The 22,765-nt window shown below is 29.4% G+C and overlaps 2 protein-coding genes and 1 pseudogene across 3 annotated transcripts; 2 read left to right on the top strand and 1 right to left on the bottom strand.

The window, feature by feature from the left end:
• Positions 1 to 3,957: 3,957 nt before the first annotated feature.
• Positions 3,958 to 8,380, top strand: LOC115710611 (uncharacterized). The gene is made up of 3 exons (XM_030638969.2): positions 3,958 to 5,007; positions 7,860 to 7,910; positions 8,016 to 8,380. The coding sequence occupies exons 1-3, from the start codon at positions 4,188 to 4,190 to the stop codon at positions 8,054 to 8,056; spliced, it is 912 nt and encodes a 303-aa protein (XP_030494829.2). The 5' UTR covers positions 3,958 to 4,187; the 3' UTR covers positions 8,057 to 8,380.
• Positions 8,249 to 11,401, bottom strand: LOC115709912 (anthranilate phosphoribosyltransferase, chloroplastic). Of its 2 annotated transcripts, XM_030638168.2 has the most exons (10): positions 10,773 to 11,401; positions 10,509 to 10,652; positions 10,086 to 10,247; positions 9,913 to 9,996; positions 9,561 to 9,749; positions 9,260 to 9,350; positions 9,060 to 9,119; positions 8,815 to 8,933; positions 8,595 to 8,729; positions 8,249 to 8,502 (listed from the first exon to the last, which is right to left on the bottom strand). In XM_030638168.2, the coding sequence occupies exons 1-10, from the start codon at positions 10,986 to 10,988 to the stop codon at positions 8,488 to 8,490; spliced, it is 1,215 nt and encodes a 404-aa protein (XP_030494028.2). In that variant the 5' UTR covers positions 10,989 to 11,401; the 3' UTR covers positions 8,249 to 8,487. The 2 variants fall into 2 exon arrangements, with proteins under 2 accessions (XP_030494028.2, XP_060967979.1); XM_061111996.1 differs by having other exon boundaries at positions 8,249 to 8,729; positions 10,773 to 11,400.
• Positions 11,402 to 12,289: 888 nt separating this feature from the next.
• Positions 12,290 to 14,749, top strand: LOC133036117 (vesicle-associated membrane protein 722-like; annotated as a pseudogene).
• The last annotated feature ends 8,016 nt before the right edge of the window (positions 14,750 to 22,765 follow it).

The raw sequence follows: 22,765 nt of genomic DNA, 5'->3' as shown, positions 1-22,765 counted from the left end.
GTAAAGAACCCTAGTTTAGGAAAATAAAAACACAATCAATTAATTAAAGTGTTTATAAGTGGTATCAACAATTCTTGCCTATGTGGTCATGCCCTGAGATAAGATATCTTAAAAATATAAAGTTTTTAATTTATGCATAAATAGACTCTCTCTTATCATCATATGCCACAAGCTTAATTTATTTTACCTTAATAAATTAACATTATTGAAAGTTTATGTATTAATTTGAACTCTCTTCGAGTATTTATTTCACTTGATTTATGACTTCATCTGATTGAACCACTTTCTCTCCAAAGCTTATACTTTTATTTTTCTCCTTTGTTGACTTGTTTAAAGTCTCAATAGGGCCGTCTTAAGGTGATGAGAGGCCTAGGGCGAAATTAGAAACGAGACCTTTTATTTTAATAAAAATTAAAAAATAAATCTTAATTAAATTTTGACACAATATTAGTTTTAATTCTTTTATCTCTATGTAATTTATCTCTATGTAATAAATATTTTTTTGCAACGTAAGCTAACTCGATCAAAGTAATATTTAATTACTAAGAACATCTATATTGAAGTGTTATATATTTTAGCACATTTGAAAAAAAAAATTATTTAAATTATATATATTTAAAAAAAAATAATAAATATAAATCTTATTTATTATTAATATTTTAAAATTAAAAGTACTTTAATATATTTTTTGATACAATCTAATATAAATATTTAAGTTATAATATTATTATTTATCACAAATACTTAAAAGTATAAAAAGTAGTGAGGGAAGGATCAAACCTTTAACCTCAAGTCCAATAAAAGCTCCACTTACCATTTGTGCTACATGTTTTTCATATAATTTATTGAGTTAAATATTTATATATTATACGCTTTTATATGTATATATATTAATTTTAATTTTTTCGGGGCCTCCAAAATTGTGGGGCCTGGTGCCGAGCCCCGGCTGCCCCACCCTCTGGCCGGCCCTGAGTCTCAAAACAATAGCAAAGACATAAAAATAGATGTAGAGTCAAACATACTCTCTCTTATACAAAACAAATTAAGACACCCTTTCTAGAAAATATGAATAAAATACCAAAAAAAATGAAAGAGATAAGAAATCTAACTGCCAATGTGAGTATTTATCGACAATATACTCATATTGGACAACTCATACACAGACTCAATCATCCACAACCCCTGGAAAATTTTCCTAAATGAATTCTTCAATCAACCCAGAGTTTCCTTTTCTACACATAGTGTCATGCATTGCTATGGAAAGTTTCCTTCTTTAAAAATAAAAAGCTTACATTTGGATTTTTTCCAATTAATACCTAATCATAGTTAGTTTTTCAACATAAAATCAGAATAAAATAAGAGAATTGAAAAGAAAAAGAAAATCATAATTAAATTGATTTTATAGCAATATTAAAGATTTAAAATATTGTCAAACTTCTCATAAATAGAATAATTTCACATATCTTAATCTTTTAATATATAAATTAATTAAAATACAATATATGATCAGATTCACGATGATACACGACTAGAAAGGACAACATACACTACAAAAAATTTTACTTAATTTTAATCACAATGAAACTTGTGACTAAAAGTAAAAAAATTGTAACTAATTATAAATCATATTCATTCCTTTATTGTGACTAAAAAGTCTGTGGATAAAAGTATTAGTCGCAAAAATTACAATTTGTTGTGACTAAATGTATTTTAGTCATAATATTTGTTATGACTAAAACTAAATAAGTGACAATTTGTATCTAAATACTATATTTTAATCACAAATAATATTTTGTTGTGACTAAAAATCATATTTAGTCACAAAAAATTATGCTGTGATTAAAATATTGTCACTAAAAGTAGCAGTTTTTTGTAGTGATACAAGATCACATAATAAATCACATCAATTTAGTCAAACTTTCCCAAAATAAAAAAGTTAGACAACTATTATTCATTTATTATATAAAAAAATATGTATATATATACAACCGAATATAATATAAAATATTTTTATTTATAAAATATACTAAAAGTAAAATTAACAATTTTGCCATTACATTTTGATTAATAAAATATTTTATAAGAAAACTAACAAGAAAAAATCATGCTAAATAAGAGTTAGACACAAATATAAAGTGTACAGAAATACATAAATATTGATTCATCTAATAATTGACTGAAAATGAGTATACAAATGTGCACTCGTCAATAGGCTTAAGATGAATCTTGTCTCTTTAACGATATCTACACTAGAAATATTCTTGAGTGCCTTAACAAGTTTAGTGCCTTCAATTTACATCTTGAATCTTATATTATAAGTTATTTTAGTTGTTTCACGTAACCAAATCAATATTTGCCATTTTGGGCTTATGCAAAACATATAATATTCTTCTTCTAGTTAACTGGGTGTATCATGCGAGATGATCTCTCCTAGGTTGTGCTTTATCACTCCTTTATTTATGAAGAAAAAATATTACTCTTTTATCTGAGATGATCTTTGAGTATTTTACTCTATTGCTGGTCGCTTTAACTGTAGCGGTACTTCGCTATTAACCAGCATTCTCCTAAATGTACACATTAGATCTAGATTCTTCAATTGGCGAGTGGAACCATTAGCTCATTAATTGTGGAATTTAATACATGTTTATTATTTATTGTTCGAAATATGGATATAACAATTGCATCCTAAAAAGTACTTTTAATTTATTAAGAGAACTTTTTACTCATTACCTTAGAGAATCTACTGTCCTTTATGCGTATTGAATATCCCTTTATTTTGGTGATTTTATTTTTCCTAGAAAACTTCTGAGAGCAGTCCCTTCATCTGTTCTTTGAAGTCCATCACTATTTATCAATAACCATTATTAATCAAACAATGTTCAATTAGTCTCTTATAAGGAGGTTTTATTTTTCATTTTATTTACTTCATCCTCTTTCTTAATCAAAGCCCTTACCCATTAAGAAAATTTTTGTGGCCTTACTGAATTTTCTTTAGGTTTATTGTATGCCCTCATTATTTTTGTTATATTTTCTTCGATTCATCGCCATCATTTTCTACATACCAAATTCTTAGTATATATCGTAGGTTCTCAATGAGAAATTCATCAATTATTGTTCATCTAAAAAAACTAGTATGTATTGGAATTCTCTAAACACAATTTTGTAACTGAGATCGCGCTACATACATATACATATAGTACATTCTTTTTTGTCTATGAAAATTTACCTAAACACAATTTTTGAAAGTACCATACCAAAAAGCCTCTAGCTCTTCTTCTTCTTCTTCTTCTTCTATTTTGTTGTTTTATGGTTGTTTTATAAAAATACAGTATTTTTGTAAAAATATTTATGTGATACTAAAATTGTAAACTTTTACTTAAAATTCAATATTTTTATAAAAATACTTATTAATATTATTTGTTTGAAAATATTTAAATTTATAGTTTTGCGTATCATATATCGAGCTCCCTAAAATGGGAAAGTTGTACATTTATTTTTATATAAGTATCGGAAAGTTGTACATGTTAATTTATCATGTGAGTCAAATAATTAAATGGTTATTTGCTCCAAATAATATACACAAATTTCATCCAATTTCCTTTTTTTTTTTTAAAAAAAAAAAAAGCCTTCCAATTTCTTTATGCAAGAAGCTTTATTGGTTACTGATGTGTCAGCATCATTTATGATCTAGCTATAGCTACTTATGTATTGTGTTACTTATTTATTTAATTTTATTGAAAAAAAAACCCCACTTAATGATCATTAGTATCTGAAAAATATCATTGCATGCAATTTTCTTATCAACTCTGCTTTTTTTTTTTTCAAAAAGCAATTAAAGTAACAAGTATTTCAAAAAAAAAGCCACTCTCAGTCATCTTTAACAACAAAATAATTCCCCCACCTACAAAAAAGAGAAAGAAACCCCTTATTCAATTCAATTCAATTCAATCTCATATTCTTCAACATTACATGTGAATAAAGTCACTCCCAAATCATCACCTTTAATTTAAAAAAAAAAAAAAAACATCTATATTTTTCTCACTCAAACTACCATAAGCAAGGTATCAATATCAGCACTACTACCTCCCAACACAACACTTTTTCTATCTCCCCTTTCTCATTACACAACCAAATTTTCCTTCCCAACCAAACACCAAATTTCTCATCTCTCTCTTACACACACATCCATGATCAATTTTCTTATTTTGATCATACTCTCACCAATATTACTATGTGTTCCACTAATTTCAGGTGATAACAACCAATCAAATTCATGTAGATCATATTGTGGTAACATAACAATAGATTACCCGTTTTCACTCAAAAATGGATGCGGGCACCCGGGTTACCGAGATCTCTTATTTTGCATGAATGACGTACTTATGTACCACATAAGTTCCGGATCCTACCGGGTCTTGGATATTGACTATGCTTACCAAGCCCTTACCCTCCACGATCCACACATGTCCACATGTGATGACATCGTGCTCGGGGGTAGGGGCAATGGCTTTGCAGTCGAGTCGTGGCGGGCACCGTACATGACACCGGCCGCAGACAACGTGTTCATGCTTATCGGTTGCTCCGCCCGATCGCCGCTCTTTCAAGGGTTTCCGGGTAAACATTTGCCATGTAGGAATGTTTCGGGTATGAGTTGTGAGGAGTATTACGGGTGCCCGGCATGGGATATGGTGGGCCATAAGCGTATGGGCTCAATGTTTGGGTCCGGCCCACCTGAATGCTGTGCATTGTCGTTTGAGGCTATTAAGGCCATTAATCTGAGTAAGTTAGAGTGTGAAGGGTATAGCAGTGCTTATAGTCTGGCCCCATTGAGAGTTGAGGGGCCCAATGAATGGTTTTATGGGATACGTGTGAAGTACTCTGTTCACGGCAATGATGAGTTTTGTAGAGCGTGTGAGGCGACTGGTGGCACGTGCGGATACGGTTCAGACGGCATTAGGCAGATTTGCATGTGTGGGAGCACAAATTCAACCTCAAATTGCGACTCTGGTAAGCTGAGTTATTGTCGTTTTCTTAAGGCCCAGTTTGTCTCAGCCCACAAAGCTTTCCAGCCCATGCTTAATCTAATATTGACGAATTTACCTTTTTTTTTTTGGGCTATTTACAAAAATATGGGAAAATAAAGATAAGTTTTGATATATATGGCATAAAAATTTAATTACACTAAATATGGCATTTTTTTAAAAAACTTACAAATATGGGAAAAAGTCTTGAGTAATGCCATAAAAAACTTAAAATTTGTGTTTCTTTTTATTTATTTTTTCTTTTTTAAAAAAATAAAATACTAAAATAAATAAAAAATGATCTCAACTATAGATATTATTTTTTTTACAGAAATTAAACTTGTTTTTTTTTTTATTTAAACTACTATTTTTTTTCTTTGTTTTTTTGTTAAGAACTAATTATTTCATTAAAAGCAATAGAAAAAAAAAACCAGTTTCATCAACATCATCCTGAAGAAAAAACAATATAAAAAATTATAATCTAAAGATAATATAAACTTTAAAAATCAATTTCATCAACATTGAAATAAACTATTAATTTCATTAAAAGAATAAAAAAAATAATTTCATTATGTTATTAGAATTTTTTTTCAAGTTACTTTTTTATTATTTTGTTTCTAGGTTGGAAACTTACACTTATATTTTGTTATTAAATTATTGGTAGGCATTATGTGTTGTTTTGATTATATTTGTGATTAGTATGTTTTTTTGTATATTTGTGTGTGTGTATGTTTTTATTTGATTGTCTGATGAAACTGATTTCAATTAACTTTATTATTAACATTTGTATTTTGTTATGATTTTTTATAACGTCAAAACTGGTTTCACATGTCGAAACTGGTTTCACATGTTTTAACTATTCTGTAATGGGGTTGCTCAATTTTTATGATATTATTATATATTTTTTCGTTTGTATAAAACCAGTTTTATTATTGTATGATATTTGAACAACAATTTTTATTTTATTTTAATTAATCAGTTTCTGACATACATATTATTTTATTATTTTCATAACTGGTTTTTTTAAGTAATTAATTTTTTTTTATTGTTGTTCATAATTGAGTTTTATTCAATTTTTTATTAATTTATCTCAAGAAACTGGTTTTTATTTGTTTGTTTTTATTTTGGCTGTTTTACTAACTGGTTTTTCACATTCCACTATTTTTTTGTTATTCTTTTATGGTTTTTATTGCACTTTTGTCTCTTTAATTTTCTTTGTTTCTTTTTTTTCTCTTTGATTTTAATTTGTGATTCTCTTTGTTATATTTGCTGCATATTGTATGTTTAAATTAACTCTAATTTTTTAGCAAGCAAATAAAAAATTAAATGTCAAAATAAAGAATGAAGTTAGAAGTTTGATTATTAGGTATTGATATAAATTTTATATGTTCGAAACTGGTTTTTAAATTTAGTATCGTTAATTTGTAAAAGTTTAGTTATTAGGCATTGTGTATTTTTTATTATGTTATTGTTGAAACTATTTTTTTTTTTTTTGCCTTTTTTAATGAAATAATTCGTTTATTTTAATATTGATGAAACTGGTTTTTAAAGTTAGTATCGTCTTTAGATTGTAATTTTTTTCATTATCTTGTTGATGAAACTATTTTTTGTATTCTTTAAATGAAATTATTAGTTTCTTTCAATGTTGATGAAACTAGTTTTTAAAGTTTGGATTCTTTTTAGATTATGATTTTTTATATTTTTTTTTTCAGGATGATACTGATGAAACTGGTTTTTTTTTCTGCTGTTTTTAATGGAATAATTAGTTTTTAACAAAAAAAAACGAATAGTAGTTTAAATAAAAAAACAAGTTTAATTTTTGTAAAAAAAAATGAAATATAAAAATGTATACTTATTATATATTAAGAGAAAAAAATTAGGTTGAGAAAAAAATTGAAAAAAAAAAAGAGAGAGACAAAGAGAAATTAGAAAAAAAAAATAGAGAGAGATAAGCGAAAGAAAGAAAAAAAAAGTAGCAACTGACTTAAAAGTTGAAAAGAAAAAAGAGAGCCAAAATTGACTAAAAAATATATAAAAAAGACAAAAAAAAAAACTTTTTGAAGTTTCAATAAGTAAAAAAGAAAAAAAAATTAATAAAAGTATAAAAGTAAAATGTTCTTGTCAAATTAAAAATGTAATGTTTGAAAAAAAATGTAGTATTTGGTGTAAATTTTTCAAATAAAAAGAAACCCTAAAATGTAAGTGTAAAATAAATTAAAAAAATGAATAAAACTAATTAAGCTAAAAACAAAAACATAAAATATGGGATTGGATAATAAGTTTATAAAAATATGGCATATCAAATACCATAAAAAACTTAAATGTGAAAAAATGCCATAGAAAAGTGGCAAACCTAAAAATGCCATATTTTTCTAACTTTGTTATGAAATCCCATATTTCATGTAATTTTCACTTTTTTTTTTGTTTATCAAAAAATAATAGGTTAAGTAGGATTTTTTTCCTTTAATATGTATGAAATCATGCTCTCTGAACTTTTAAGGTTGTTAAAAATACCCCATGAACTATTAAGATTGTTGAATTTAAGGATTTTTGTCCAATTTTAATAAAAAAATTCAGGGAGCATGTTTTAGTATATGTCAAAGTTCGAAGAGCATGATTTGGTAGATATCAAAATCTGAGAAACATGCTTTAGTACATAAACAATCGCCAAAATAGTAAAATTGAATGAAATTAGATAAAAATCTTTCAATCTAACAATCTCAATAATTCTTGGGACATAATTTGATACATGTTAAAATTTTGGAAGAAAAAATCCTAATTAACTAAAATAATATTATGTATAATGACTAATGAGTGACCTATTATTTATATTTACAGTGAAACCATCTTCAAGTAAAAGGTTATACACTGTGGCAGACACATTTGCAGGTATATTTATTCCATCCCACTGCCCATTTGTCAATTTATTGCCCACAAAATAATATTAATATATATTTATTGTATTAACAACTGTGTTTTTAAAATTGTTTTCAGGATTTCTAATGAGTTTGCTAGCATGGATGACAATCATGTAAATGTCAGCAATAAAAATGTATGTGTGCAGTGTGCACTTAGGAATGTATGGGTGAGATAACAACTTTCCTTTTACATTCATACAATGCCTAAATTTTTCATAAAAGAGAGTTTTGAGTTGATACATATGATGGCTTTATTTTCAAAGCCAATTTGTTGAGTAACATTTTCTATTAGTATTAGAATCTATAATATAAAGAGTGAACTACTTTCAGTCATATATCATTTATTCAATCGAACTAATAATTCTGTACTAATGTTTCTTACAAGCATTTATTTCAATGAAAATAAAAAGACCAAAAACATAGGTTTAGTTTTATTGAGTACTTAATATATTCCCACAGCAGCCGCCTTAATTGATTTCTTTCAATTCCTCAACTCCAAAAAAGGGACACTTGAACAGATTTCAGGCACCATTTACACACTTGACTACTTAGTTTCTCATTTTCTGCAACAACAGAACAAGACATGATAATGAAATTGATTGTGTTACTTTAAGAAAACTACAGCTGTTAAATCATAGCATATGATTTCACTCACATTGGAAACATCTATCCACCGATGGAGTGTCTTGATCGCTTTGCCTGATAGTTGAGTCTCGCGAGCCAGGATGATCCCTTCGGCCAAAGAGTTCACATGGCCACTTACCAAGAGAGCAGCTGCTGCATTTAAAATCTGATCCAATGTTTTTGGCATGAATTGTGTACTAAAAAAACTAAAGAAACTGGTGCTTTGTCATAAGAATTAAGGAGATACTTACAAATGCATCTGCAATTGAGCTTTTCTCTCCTGACAATACACGCTTTAGTGCCTCAGCGTTATACTCTGGGCCTCCCCCTCGCAAGTCATCCAGGGTACACCGAGGCATCCCATAATCCACTGCATAATCAATGATTTGTTAGCAGATTGAAGAAGCAATGTAACATCCTGAAATTCCATGGCGCCTAAACGAAATATTTCCTTCGGAAAAGAAACAAAATTAAAAAGTAGGGAAAAGTTTCTCACATGGATCAAATGAGAACTTCTCAATCTTTTCTGGTGTAACATCAAGGATTAACCCAGGTCCTGTGTCAAATAACTTATGAGTAACTGAAGAATATGTAGGTTGGAACTTGTAAATAAAAATTTTAGCCAATGGAAGCTAAGACTTTCTAACTACTAGATACACGTAGTCTGACATACAAAAAAAAAAACCAGATCTTTACCAAGGGGGCTCATCTCATCCAAGCCCTCTGAGTGAACAACTAATGCCCGTTTCATGCCAAATCGCTGCAATGCTTTAGCCATCTTCAAGACCTATTTGATGAAGTGTTTGAAGATAATGCTCGTCAAAGAATAGCATAATAAGATTTACAAGCAAAAGCACGCTCGGAACAAATGCCTAACAGCACTTTCCAACACTCCTTCTTACCACTAGATAACCTTGGGGTTGCATATATAGGCCTAAGTTCAACAAAGCAAGTAGAAATAAAGTTTAAAATTATTAAAATATGACAAAACACTTACCAAATCTTCTGTGTAGACACCCACAACGGCATAAGGTACTTTTGCTGGGTTCAACATAGGGCCCAATATATTAAATACAGTTTTTACTTTTAGTTTTTTCCTGACAGAGCGTACAAGCTTCATCGCTGGATGATATGTTGGAGCCATCATAAATCCAATGCCTGCTTCTTTGACACAGCTTGAAACTCCCTTTTAATAGGAGATAAATTGAATTATATAATAATTAGTTTAGTTACAATCTTACAAGATGAGAAGCTGCTGTTAACAAAGACATTGACAAATTTGAAATTGGTTTAGCATCTTATTAATCTACCAGTTTAGTCATCCGATACAGAAAATATTAGGCACCAACCTTAGGCTCCAGGTCAATAACTACCCCCAACTCTTCTAATACATCGGCACTTCCACATGCTGAAGAACTTGAACGATTTCCTTGCTTAAAGGGAAAAATAAAATCAAGTTAGCTCTAACAATCTAGTGAGATCTAACACATTCATGTAAAGCGATCAATAAAATAGATTTCACCTTTGCAATTTTGGCACCACAAGCTGCAGCAAGTATTGAAGCCCCGGTCGAAATGTTGACTGTGTTTGCTCCATCACCACCTGTTCCAACAATGTCCACTGCATCATCTAAGCCCTTTACCTCCAAACTATGCTTCATCATCGCCCTCGCAAGCCCAACAATCTGTTTAACCACTACAATCCATAAGTCATTTTATCCCTTAACCACCCCCCCCCCCCCCCCCAAAAAAAAAAAAAAAAAAATCCTCTCCAGGGAACCTACAGCTTAGCAGGATTTCTCTGAATTAAACAACTGCATTGATAACACTTCATTCTATCCAAACAACATAGGAATCAAACCTTCAATAGCCTAAAAACATGGCTGGACAAAACTAAGTAATCTAGTATAAACAAATGCACATCGATGTAAATGAAAGAACCTTACTTCCTCGAAAGTCTCTCCTTTGGCTCTCAGTAGTACCAGAAAAGCACTAATCAAAGTCTCATCGGCACCATTCAGCAAAAAATCCAGTGACGATTCAGCCTCTGACTCTGATAAATCCACACGATTTATCAATGATTCAATCAACTGCCAAAACCCATCAAAGTATTGATTCAAACCCATTTAAGTGATCACCCAAATATCATTGTCCACATTAAATAAAAACCTAATTTTTATTTTTTTTCAAAAAATAAAATCATTTCGTACCTCATTGAAGGATGATTTGGGTGGGGTTGAATTTTCAAGAACAATGGGCAGAGCACTAACCACCGAACTAGCTCCATCATTCAAGCTTCTTCGGCTTCCATGGAAATGCAATGATGTGGCGAATAAACGGCTTCTAGACTGGTTCTGGTGCTCAAGCTTAGTGGAGCCAGCCGATGAAGACAGACCAAGTAGATACTGGTGTGTGCACAGTGCCATGATTGTCAAAGTTCCCACCCCAAAAAAACAATAGAGAAAAAATAAAATAAAAGATTATTCCAACTTTGAACAAACAACTGGAACAGTGTATGGATTTGATTTATAGAACAAAGGTTTAGGACCCAAAATAGTGAAGTGTAGGTGTTTGGGTGGGACGAGAAATCTCCTAATCAATTTTTATCCATTACTGGCATCATCATTCTTAAATTTCTTTTATTATTTTATTTTTAGCCAAAATCTACATTTGGGACATGAGTGAGTGGATTCCGGATCACATTTTCGTATCTTCCCGGTGTAGGTTTCAACGGTCCCCTCATTCAACAGCCAAAGCATAGGACTTTTCTTTTTTTTTTTTTTTACTTTTCTTTTGAAGTCGTTAGCCAGGTGCCTCTATTAGCCAATACAGTACTGTACTCTTTTTAGGGGGTATGTCATATATGCACTTTGGAATTTATTATATTATTATTATTTTACTTTTTTTTTGAAAAGATGCACTTTGGAATTGGATGATTGCAATTTGAAAAAGAGTTCAGCTTCAGCATAAGTTAGGAAGAGTGGTAGAGTAGTCTACTTTTCGGTATCGGTAACGTCCACACTTTAATTCAAATAAATAAATAATTAAATTTTATTATTATTATTATTATTATTATTATTTGTTTAACATATAATATTAGACTAAAATAAATTGTGACATGTTACATATCTATATGGGAATAGTATATCTTTATATATTAAAAGTGTCTATCTAACAGCAATTCTTGGTTTAACGTTTTGTTATTTTTTATTCCGTTAACTTTAACGGAGACCCGTTTCCTTTAATTAATGTCATTCAAACCATATTGCGATTCCTCTTTCTTCTCTAACAAAACCATGCGATTTTCAATCCTAATAATTCTCCATCCCTGCAACTGTATCGTCTTTCTTCATCATTGAAGCTGATTCAGATCGTCCTAGAATGCGGTTTACTCTAGCGATGCCCTCATTCATGCGGTCTTGTCCAGCGAAGCCCTCATTCAAAATATTTAGGGCTTCATTCTCTTTGTCAAGTTGGATGAACAGAAAATTTGTAAGAGTTTGGTGATTATGCTTTTTTTTTTTCAATATATAACCACATTGAATTGCGGTACGGCTCCGCAAACGCAAATCCTGCAACTTTTTTTTTCTGCGATCTCAAATTCTGGTTTTTGAATTTGCTTGATTTTGATTTATTTTCGTTGTTTATAGGGTTAGGGTTTGTTTGTATTTTTGTTGTTGTTGGAGATGGGGCAACAGTCTTTGATTACAGCTTCGTTACTTAAAATTGTGACGGTCATACCTTCAATTACCTCGTCGAAAATGGCTTCAGTGAGTTCAAATAATGTTATATGTATGATATGAGTTGATATGTGAATTTTGTGTTTCTGAATTGAATCTTTTTATTCGAATCTGAATGTTTGTTTGTGTTATTATTATCGGATTTGATTATTTGATTAGCTTTCTTTCTTTACGATCCATGCCTGATAATCTTTGATTTGGATATAAATATATATATAAATTTAATTACGAAAGGTTCATTGGATTTCATACCATACAATTGTTTTGTATTCTTTTAAATTGAATCAATGACATTGTATGATTCTTTCAGCAAAAATGTAAAGACAAATTATGGGGTATTATTTTTATGTTATTTTTTTTTTTAAAAAAAAAAAATCTATTACCACAAACATATCTGCTAGCAATGAACGATTTGAGGGACCATATTAGATAAGTTAATTATGTTTAATCTTGAGAACGTGAAGCTTAGGAATAGCTTAGCTTGAAAGGGTCTTTTAGAGCCAGCTTTGACAATTGATGATTGTGCTAGCAATGAACCTATGTATCTGTACATATCATAAGAAATGTGGGATTGTTTCATTAGATTATTTATTGATTTTGTTTCCCAGATTTGTTTCTATAGTGTATGTCAATTAATTGACAATCTTCATGCCTATTATATTATAAGACGGTTCTAATTTTTTACCATGTTGGTTTTTGCAGCCTATTGTGTAGTTGCAGCTGAATCTGCCAGTAGACAAATTCCTATTGCTTTCTTGGAAAGAGTTAATGAGGATTTTAACAAAAGATATGGTGGAGGAAAAGCAGCCACTGTTGTTGCTCATGGCCTTAACTAGGAGTTTGGGTATTAAAATTCATCCTTCTTCCTGAAAATGTAGCATTATGTTCTACCCAACATGCTAACTTTTCAATCAATTTTGGTTTTGCAGGTCCAAGCTGAAGGAGCATATGCAGTATTGTGTGGACCATCCTGAAGAGATCAGCAAACTCTCTAAAGTTAAGGCTCAAGTGTCTAAAGTTAAGGGTGTTATGATGGAAAATATTGAGAAGGTAATAAAACAGCTCCCTATCAGTTTCATCTGACCTTAGAAAAAAGAGTGAATTGCAACCCACGAGGCACGTATAATATATATATATATATATGGAAGAGGTTGCAATGGTTACATTTTTATTGTAACCATCATGGTTACATTTTTTTAAACCATTAGATTACTATTAAATGGTTGTGATTAATTTGGAAATAAAATAAAAATAAATAATAAATAACTTGTAACCTGAAAGTAACCTAATAATTTATTTCCTTATAAAACTTTAATTAAAATTAATTATATTTTAAAATTAAATTAATTATAATTATTAATTAATTTTTTGTAGTTTATTACTATATAAGGATCTTTAAACAATTTATTTTTTTGCACTTAAATTATTTAAAATTTTATAGTAAAACTTTTTGTAATTTAAAATTATACACATATAATTTCATAATTTAAATTTTATTATACTTGTAATCTTAATTTTAAATTATTACACTTAATTATTTAATTTTTTATTTAAATATTTAAAAAGTAAAAAGTAAAATAAGTTGAAGAATTTTTTAGAAAAAAAATTGCTACACTTGTTATCGATTGACTAGCTTGAGGCCTCATACTTAGTTCATCTAATTGTAACAAAATAATTAAATAACATTTAAAAATAATTAATTATTTAAAAATTTTATTATAAAAAGAGAATTTTAATTTGAATAGAAAGAAATTTAATTTTTATAAAAAAATAAATTTGATTGTAAATATTATAATTAAATGACTTAATTGTTAAAATAATTAGAGTAAGGATTTAAATATAAATAAAAAAAATTATTTATAAATATTAATTGCTAAAGAGATTTTGTTAAAGATTAAATTAATTATTTTAAGAAAATAGTTAATTATAATTAATTAATTCTAAAAAAGGAATGTTTACCTATTAGTAACTTGCTATTACAAGTTAAAGAAAAATGTAACCATATAGTTACAATAAAAATGTAACCATTAAATAGTCACCCATATATATATACATGTATATATATAAATATTATGACAAACATAAATTACTTTTACTTTTATTAGTGCCTGGATGTAGTTCACATTGGAGCAGGTCTTGCAAATACATTGTGGTGGATGGCGACGCCCTCATTCCTATTATGTTGGTGATCAATCGGAAATAAAGAACTGTTTTGCATACGTAAAGGTTGTTTATGTCTACCTGTTTATTGACAGTTTTAATAGCTAGAATAATCATCTTTGGATGCTCACCTGGAGTAGGTGAAGAACGCAATTAGTCATATTATTTTTATTGAAAATTATTAATCATTTACATTTCTATGATATCTTGGCTGCACCAAGGAAGGATTTTTGGGGGTCAAGACATATTCTATGCCTCACTTTAATAAAACCAAATTTTGCTTAAGAGTTTTACTTTTCTTTTATTACAAAAAATCTTTTTAAATTTTTCAATACTTGACTGATAATTCAGAGTTTCATTTGTTATCTTACCAAAATTTGTAGTTGTTTTTTTCCTCTTCTTAATCTTATGGTTATTTAGATACATGATTCTAAGCATAGTAGCTACATGATATCACACTTTGCAAACATAAAGAAGTTGAAGGTATTAAATATTAGAAGTAGCACAATTATATAGCTCAACCTTTCTCCTTGGATTTTGGTGAAGATACAACAATCACACGTTTCGGTAATTTCATGATATGTTTGACATTTTATATTATTTTTATAAAAAACAGTGGTGCACAACTGGTTGATGTCATGAAATTCATAATTTAGTCTGTTGCATACATAGAAATGTATTAATCTTACAAAGGTGCAGGGGTGCAGCTACTTGCACCCTTACTTTATTTTGTTTTATTACAAAGATTTCCAATAAATTTGACCTTTCTTTTTTAAAAATGCTTTATTCCTGTTCTGTTTTTAAATTTTTAGCATCTTTTAAGGAAGAGTGGCTATTATATGTGTCTATGTGTCATGTGTATGGGGAGAAATGTGATGTCTAGATACTGATTGCACCTCTTGTATTGAACTTTGATAATTTTATAGTTCATCTCATTAGTCCACAAAGCTGGTAGACAAATTTGATATGAGTCCTCTGATTTATTTTTGTTATTATTTAATAAAGTGATTGATTGGTAAGAGTATGCAGTATATTCTAAAATAGGGGATGGGCTGAATGGCAGGTTCGGGCATTCACCAGCCCATGTAAGTCCAATTGCTTGATTATCATTCTATTCTTTTAGGTTGGTCATCACAAAGTAAGGTTTTGTTTAGTTTCACTTTTCCCTTGTTTTGATTCTTAAAACTTGATTGAATCATTCGTGTATTACTTTGACATGATAAATCTTACTAGGCATTACAGTACTTACAAAATTGACAAGTTGCTTTATATTGAGTAAAATATTAATTTCTTTTCAATTTACATGGGCCAGCGTACCCTGTATGTTGATTGGTGTAAAAGTATGTACTCCATCCATTCTTACCAAGACCAATATAAGAGAATGGTTTAATTGTTTGGGTCCCAGAGGCCTCACAGGTTAATTTTTTAAGTACCTCTGGATATCACCATTGGATCTGCTACACTAAGCAAGCTTGCGAAGTTCATCAACATAAATTAGATTGTTGAATTTTATTTTTTTCAGATTACTATTAGTTTAACTTGACATTTTGCTCAAGATCAAGTTATTTAAACGTTTAAGCAAAACCTATTAACATTCATTCTGCATTTGCTTTTCTTTTGGAGTAAGTTTCCTTTGTCTTTCAATACTTGACTGATAATTCAGTTTTGTTCTTTAGATTCCAGGATGTTGAGGATGACTGCACAGAGGCCTTCAATATGGATAATCGTTACATTAAAGCATATTCTCGGTGAGCAACAACTAGAAAAGAATTTGGAAAACTTAAAGAATGTCTTGAGGGTATGTGTATATTGTAACCAAATTTAGTTTTTGGTTCTTGAAATCAAAATTATGGCATCTAATCTATTACGTATCATTGTAATATTGATCTCTCTTCATAAATGTTTCTTTGTTAATTTTTTTGGAAAATTTTATGTGTATTATTTATTCATGACTATAACCCTTGTAGTCTTACATTACATGTTGTAGTGATGGTACTTTAATGGATGAAAACGTGGCAGAGGTAATGAAGTATAGCATGGTTGACATTACTAATAGGAGCACTTGTTACGATTGCATGATTCTCTTTTATCACTCTTGATTAGCATTAATAAGCTATATTTATTTATATCCACTTATAATTACATGACTTTTGAATACAATAATTAAGTGTGTAGCCACTTGGGGATAGCTCAAGTGGCTGGGTGTGTGAGTGTGTGAGAGATGTATAGCGGGACGGATTGAAATCCATATTATAACATTTGAATAACAATGTGTATTATAGGTTTATGTACACAATTATTACATTCTGAACAAGTTTACTTTTATAAAACATATTGTTTAATAAATAATTTACAATTTGATTTGTTACCAAATTCTTAAACAAAATTTACTAGAACTTAAATAAAACTTATATTTACGTGGTTCGCAACGTAACTTTCATCTAGTATATATATATATATATATATATTTTGACAAAGTGATTAGAATTACTCATGAATTTACGACGATGACTAATAATGAAATTGTCAGAGCGAACCACATGGGACAAAACTGTAGAGCATGTTTCGTCAAGCCATGAGCCGCTAAATTGTCAGAGCGAACCACATGGGACAAAACTGCCCTCGAACATTTAGACAATAAAGCTATAACATCTTCAAACAATGCTCATAACTCGTTGAAATACATCTTCCTGTTGTTGATGGCCGTCATCAAAGCTAACAAATCTAGATTAACTGAAAAAACATCAGAAAACCAAAGAAAATTTATAATTAAAAAATTATCAAGCTGATCAAAATCAATCAAAAACCAAAACTAAACAACTAGATCCCCTATAAAATTACGAGAACTAGCCAAAGGGAATACCCTTTGGCTAGTAACAACAACAATTAAGCCCCTTACTAAGACCCTAAAACCTAAAAAAAGATTTTGATATGTAATCTAGTAACAACAATTAAGCCCTGCAAAGCTCCCATAACTTAGGATATCAAAAAATTCCTTTGGAAATAAACAAAATAATGAAATAAGCAACGAATAATGTTTTTAATGTACTCACAATGACTAACTTTTAGGGGTTTGCTCTACACGATGTGGTTCTTCTGACAATATAACAGCACCTAATCCAACTAAGCTCCTGGTGCTCAATACCGCAAAAATTTCCGTTGAAAACTTTTATTTCTCGTGAAAACATGGAACAATTAATCATATTACCCTAAATAATTGGGGGCACAAGCTATAAAAATAAGCGCAAAAGCCTTGAAAGGCATCAAAGCCAACAAAATTGTGGCGCAACAAATCTTCACAATTTATAAAATATTAATTCGCTGACTATTTGACTAATAATAATTGCTTACAGAAAATAATAATAGAAATACATATAAAGACAATTATGACTTAATATAAAACTAAAGGGAAAAAAAAATATAATAATAATATAGTAAATTATAAAATTAATTATTAATAAAATTACTTAATTAATGGACTTAATAAATTTCAATAAATATTGTTTCAAACTACCAAATTAAAATATCATTATAAACTACATTATGTCCATATAAATTAATAAATAATTAATAAGATTATCAAATCTAATAAAACCCCTTAAAATAAGACACAAAATAAAAATCTAGTATACCTAACTTATTTATCATGTAATAAAATAATTAATTAATGCCTATATATAGAAACTGTTATATGTTTTTAAATCTTTATAACTATTAGTCGATAAAATAATTAAATTTAAATTAATAAAATAATTAAAAAAATTCAATATTATATTATTATAGCAAGAATAAATAATATATTAAATTATATTATACTAAAAAACATAAATATTATATAAAAAATAAGTAAATATAAATTAACTGTAGAATAAAATTACCACAAGTAAAAGATAAGAAAAAAACCAAAAACAAATAAAAGGAAATTATCAATTAATGTTGTTAAAGAGGAAAAAATTCAAACAATTCAAATGAAAACTAATGACATTTTTCAATCACAATAATTTTAGTAATTAAGAAAATTGCCATAATAAAATATGAATATAGTTAATATTAATAATCATCAATATCATCAATATCAATATATCAATATAAAGGAAGGTTTGAAGGAGTAGAGGTGGCAATCTATATGATCTTTTTTTCTAATCTTAGCTCTCTCAATTTTTCATATTATTTCATTAGTTTTTATTATATTTTCCTCCTTTAATGTTCTTTAATTTTTTATTTTAACATCAATTTATATATCTATATATCTATATATCTATATATCTAATATAAAGTAAAGTTTATTAGAGTTTACGTGGCAACTTAGTTGAGTTTCTTAGTCTTTTCTTTGTTTTCTCAAATTTTCACATTTAATTATATTTTAATCAATTTTTTTTAATATAAATAAATGTTGACCATTTAATGACCTAATCTTTCAATTCTCTAGCAAAAATAAATGACTTTTCATTGTTATATTTTTTTTTTATATTATTATATTAAAAGTACTTTTAATATAATGTAAGTTATAACACATTTAAACTATATGAATATATAGATATTAAAAAGAAAAAAAATAAACGTAACCTATCATATTTATTTTTCAATTTCAGTTTTTCATTAATTACTAAAACAAAAACTTTATGGTTAGTAATTGTTATTATAATATTTCAGTTTTAATTTTATGAATTTCTTTAAACTCATTGGTTTTTACTATAAATAATTGTTAGACAAAGAAGAAATGTTGTCCATGAAACTAATGTGAGTAAAAATTAATTACTTTAAGTGCTTTGAAGAAGCAAAGTAGACATATGAAGGACTAAAGTGAAGATGGAGGGTTCTTGAGTTGATGTGCAAGAAGACCAATATTGGTGTAAGAGAAGTTAAGAAATATATTATCTTTCTTTCTTAATTTTATAAAGTATTTTGATTAGTATAACCAAAATTCATAAAAAATATGTTATAGTATTTACAAAAGTTATATTGTTCCAATACCTCTCTAAAGTTTATATAATATGTTCATATATTATTTGACACTTGGTATGTTTTATATTTTTAAGAATTTGAAATTCTCTCACAAAAAAATCTTCAAAGCCCTCACTAATCTTCTTGAATCTTTTGAAAACAAAGACTTTATTTATTTCATTCATTAGCATTTTTTGATTAGTGTTTACGCTTGCATGCTTGCAAGCGTTTGTCATATTTTTTTTTTAATACTCCATTAGAAATTTTTTATTGTTGTGATTATAAATTTCTTACAAATTATAATATATTTTAGATGCAAAATAAATGACATTTAATTTTATATGAGCTTTCTAATGGAATACTCTCAAAAGATACAAGCACGATTAGACATGAAAAGTACAGACTTCCAAGCTTCGGAGACACGTTTCCAAAAAAATCCCGAAGGCAACACTGAAAATATTAAATAAATTTATATTGCAAATATTTTATATAGTTATTCGATGTTAAATTTACGTAGAAATTTCATGTGTTTATAGTAATCAATTTAGAAAAATTGTATCTATATTATTCTAATTTTTTTCTTTCAAAGTTTAATTTTTATTATAAGTATATTTCGGTAATATCTTTTAGTAAGTATTTATGTAAAAATATCAATTTAGAAAAAAAATATACAATATATAAAATATTTTAAATTTCTGTATCCATTAATATATATATATAATATTTATATAAATAAAATCACAAAAGAATATAAAGTGGCATCCTAAAATATATTTTTTTTATCTCTTTTATTAGAATTTTACTAAATTTATTTCATTTGACTCTTAGTAAAAATATTTTTCTTTTGCAAAAATTCTACAATGAATAATTATTAACTTGATTTTACCAATTAGTTATAATTTTATTTATTCATTTATTTTTTTTTTTTTTTGAGAAATTTCACTGTTATTAAAACTGGCAATCGTTTACAATAACAGAGAAAAAAGGATTTGGGATTTCACCCATCCAACAGACATCTTCATCCAACTCGAGAGCATACTTAGCTAAACCATGTGCAGCTTGGTTAGCATTTCTCTTAACATGAGAAATAGTTACTCCTGAGAAAAAGGATAAAAGACAGCTAATATCTATAATTAAATCATTAAAACTAGAAAGGTTTCGTGATGAAGAATTTAGGGCCGAAGAAACTCGCAATGCATCTGTTTCAATATGTGAAAGTGAAAGTGGCATTTGCATCACCCAATTGAGACTATGAAATAGCGCCTTGGCCTCCATCTCATCCGATCGAAAACAACCTTGAACAGGCTTGGAAAGAGCAGCGACAACATTACCAAAATGATCTCGTATAACAGCACCTATTCCCAGAATTTTCAACTCATGATTGACAGCAGCATCAACATTTAATTTTAGACCAGTAGGTGATGGTGGCAGCCATGAAGAATGTCGTGTATTATTTTGTTGCAGTCTATCTACTGGTGCATTTTCTGGTGCGAGTGAACGTGTAGAAACAGTCGCTGAAGTTACAATGCTGGCCGATCCTTGATGTTGTTTTGTTTTGCTATTAATAAACCTCTCCAAGTGTGTAACAGCAAAAGAAGCAATGGCATGGCTGGGGCGTGAGACACCTCCATGTGTAACTTTGTTTCGATTATGCCAAATTGCCCACATTGTGCAAACAAGTAATTCAAAGTCTTGTTTTGAGTGTAATGTTGATAAATGGATTAAATAATCACCATTATCCATATTGTGTGCATTTGAATGATCTATGGTGAACTTTGTTTCCCTCCAAACTTTTCTAGCAGTAGTACAATTAAACATAGCATGCCCAATTGATTCCCATGCATTGTTGCATAAAGAACATGTAGCAGAGTTAATCACCTTCCTTCGGCTAAGTGCAGTAGCAACAGGTAAAGCATTTTGCAACACTCTCCAAGCAAAAATCTTGATCTTAGATGGCAAAGTTAGATTCCAAAAATGTTTCCACCACTCAGAATGAGCTGTAGAACCACTTGATTCATGCCCTATTGCCAAATTTTCTGCTAAATGGAACCCCGAGTTGACTGTGTACATACCAGTCGTTGTATGATGCCAAATATAACGGTCATTGCTAGGAAAATAACATAAAGGAATGGAGACTATTCTATCTACATCAATCGGCTGGAAGTGTTCACAAAGAAGAGACAAGTTCCACTCTCTTTGCTCTGTTATGAAATAGGAAACGGGCAGATTTGGAGGGCCATTATAACTTACTGGTGTGAAAACATTATTACCAGGGATCCACTTGTCTTCACCAGCTAACACATTAAAACCATTCCCAATCTTATAACGTAAGCCCTCTATTAAAAGCTCACGTCCCCAATGGATTCCTTGCCAAGTGAGTGAGGGTGAGTGGCCAAGCCTTGCTTCCAAAAAAGTATTGTTGGAAAAATATCTATGCTTTAAGAGTCGGCTAAGTAGAGAATTGGGCATTTCAAATATTCTCCAAGCTTGTTTAGCAAGGAGGGCTTTATTAAAGTGTACAAAAGAGCGAAATCCCATACCCCCTTCAAATTTCGACTTACAAAGCAATTTCCAACTTTTCCAATGAATCTTTGAACCATCCTTAGTTGATCCCCACCAGAAATTGGCCATCATGGATTCCAATTGAGTGCAAAAAGTGGTTGGTAGCCGAAAACAAGACATAGCATAAGTTGGAATCGATTGAACAACGGCCTTCAGAAGAACTTCCTTACCACCAACTGAGAAGAGTTTTTCATTCCATGCATGAAGTTTCTGCCAAATACGTTCTTTAACATCGCTGAACATCTCTTTCTTATCTCGCTCGGAAAAAGCAGGTAAACCAAGGTAACGTTCATGGCAATCACTTATTGGCATACCTAGTGTTTGGTGGAAAAAATTCTGAGCTGATTGCAAGGTGTTGGGTGAAAAAGACATGACAGACTTCGCTGTGTTAAGCAATTGACCAGATGCTTCATGATAAATGTCCAAAACTTTCTTAATGGCAATTGCTGAACTGTTTGTAGCTTCACAGAAGAGGAGACTATCATCTGCAAAGAGCAGATGTGAAATGGAGGGAGCATGTCTTGTGAGCTTAAGTCCACGAAGGTTATGATTTTCCTCTTCACTATGTAGAAGTCTGGAGAGTCCTTCAGAACAAATCAAGAACAAGTACGGGGACAAAGGATCTCCTTGCCGAAGCCCCCGAGTAGGCTTAACATGTCCCACTTCTTCACCATTTAACATGAAAGAGAAACTAGTGGAGCTTAGACATCCCATGATTAAGGAAACCCATGTACTATGAAAGCCCATTTTTAGCATTACCTCTTGAATATAGAACCACTCCACTCGATCAAAAGCTT

The sequence above is a fragment of the Cannabis sativa genome, chromosome 3 (genome assembly GCF_029168945.1).
Source record: "Cannabis sativa cultivar Pink pepper isolate KNU-18-1 chromosome 3, ASM2916894v1, whole genome shotgun sequence".
Lineage (NCBI taxonomy): Eukaryota > Viridiplantae > Streptophyta > Magnoliopsida > Rosales > Cannabaceae > Cannabis > Cannabis sativa.
The sequence above is the reverse complement of the archived record's forward strand: the minus strand, read 5'-3'. Positions and strand labels throughout refer to the sequence as shown.

Excerpts from the sequence above, each read along its gene's own strand:
- LOC115709912 (XM_061111996.1), bottom strand. The coding sequence starts at position 10,988 with ATGGCACTGTGCACACACCAGTATCTACTTGGTCTGTCTTCATCGGCT. Across the intron at positions 10,248-10,508 it reads AAGGAGAGACTTTCGAGGAA|ATTGTTGGGCTTGCGAGGGC; the intron begins GTAAGGTTCTTT and ends GTGGTTAAACAG. Across the intron at positions 9,750-9,912 it reads TTATTGACCTGGAGCCTAAG|GGAGTTTCAAGCTGTGTCAA; the intron begins GTTGGTGCCTAA and ends TCCTATTAAAAG.
- LOC115710611 (XM_030638969.2), top strand. The coding sequence starts at position 4,188 with ATGATCAATTTTCTTATTTTGATCATACTCTCACCAATATTACTATGT. Across the intron at positions 5,008-7,859 it reads AACCTCAAATTGCGACTCTG|TGAAACCATCTTCAAGTAAA; the intron begins GTAAGCTGAGTT and ends TTATATTTACAG. Across the intron at positions 7,911-8,015 it reads TGTGGCAGACACATTTGCAG|GATTTCTAATGAGTTTGCTA; the intron begins GTATATTTATTC and ends AATTGTTTTCAG.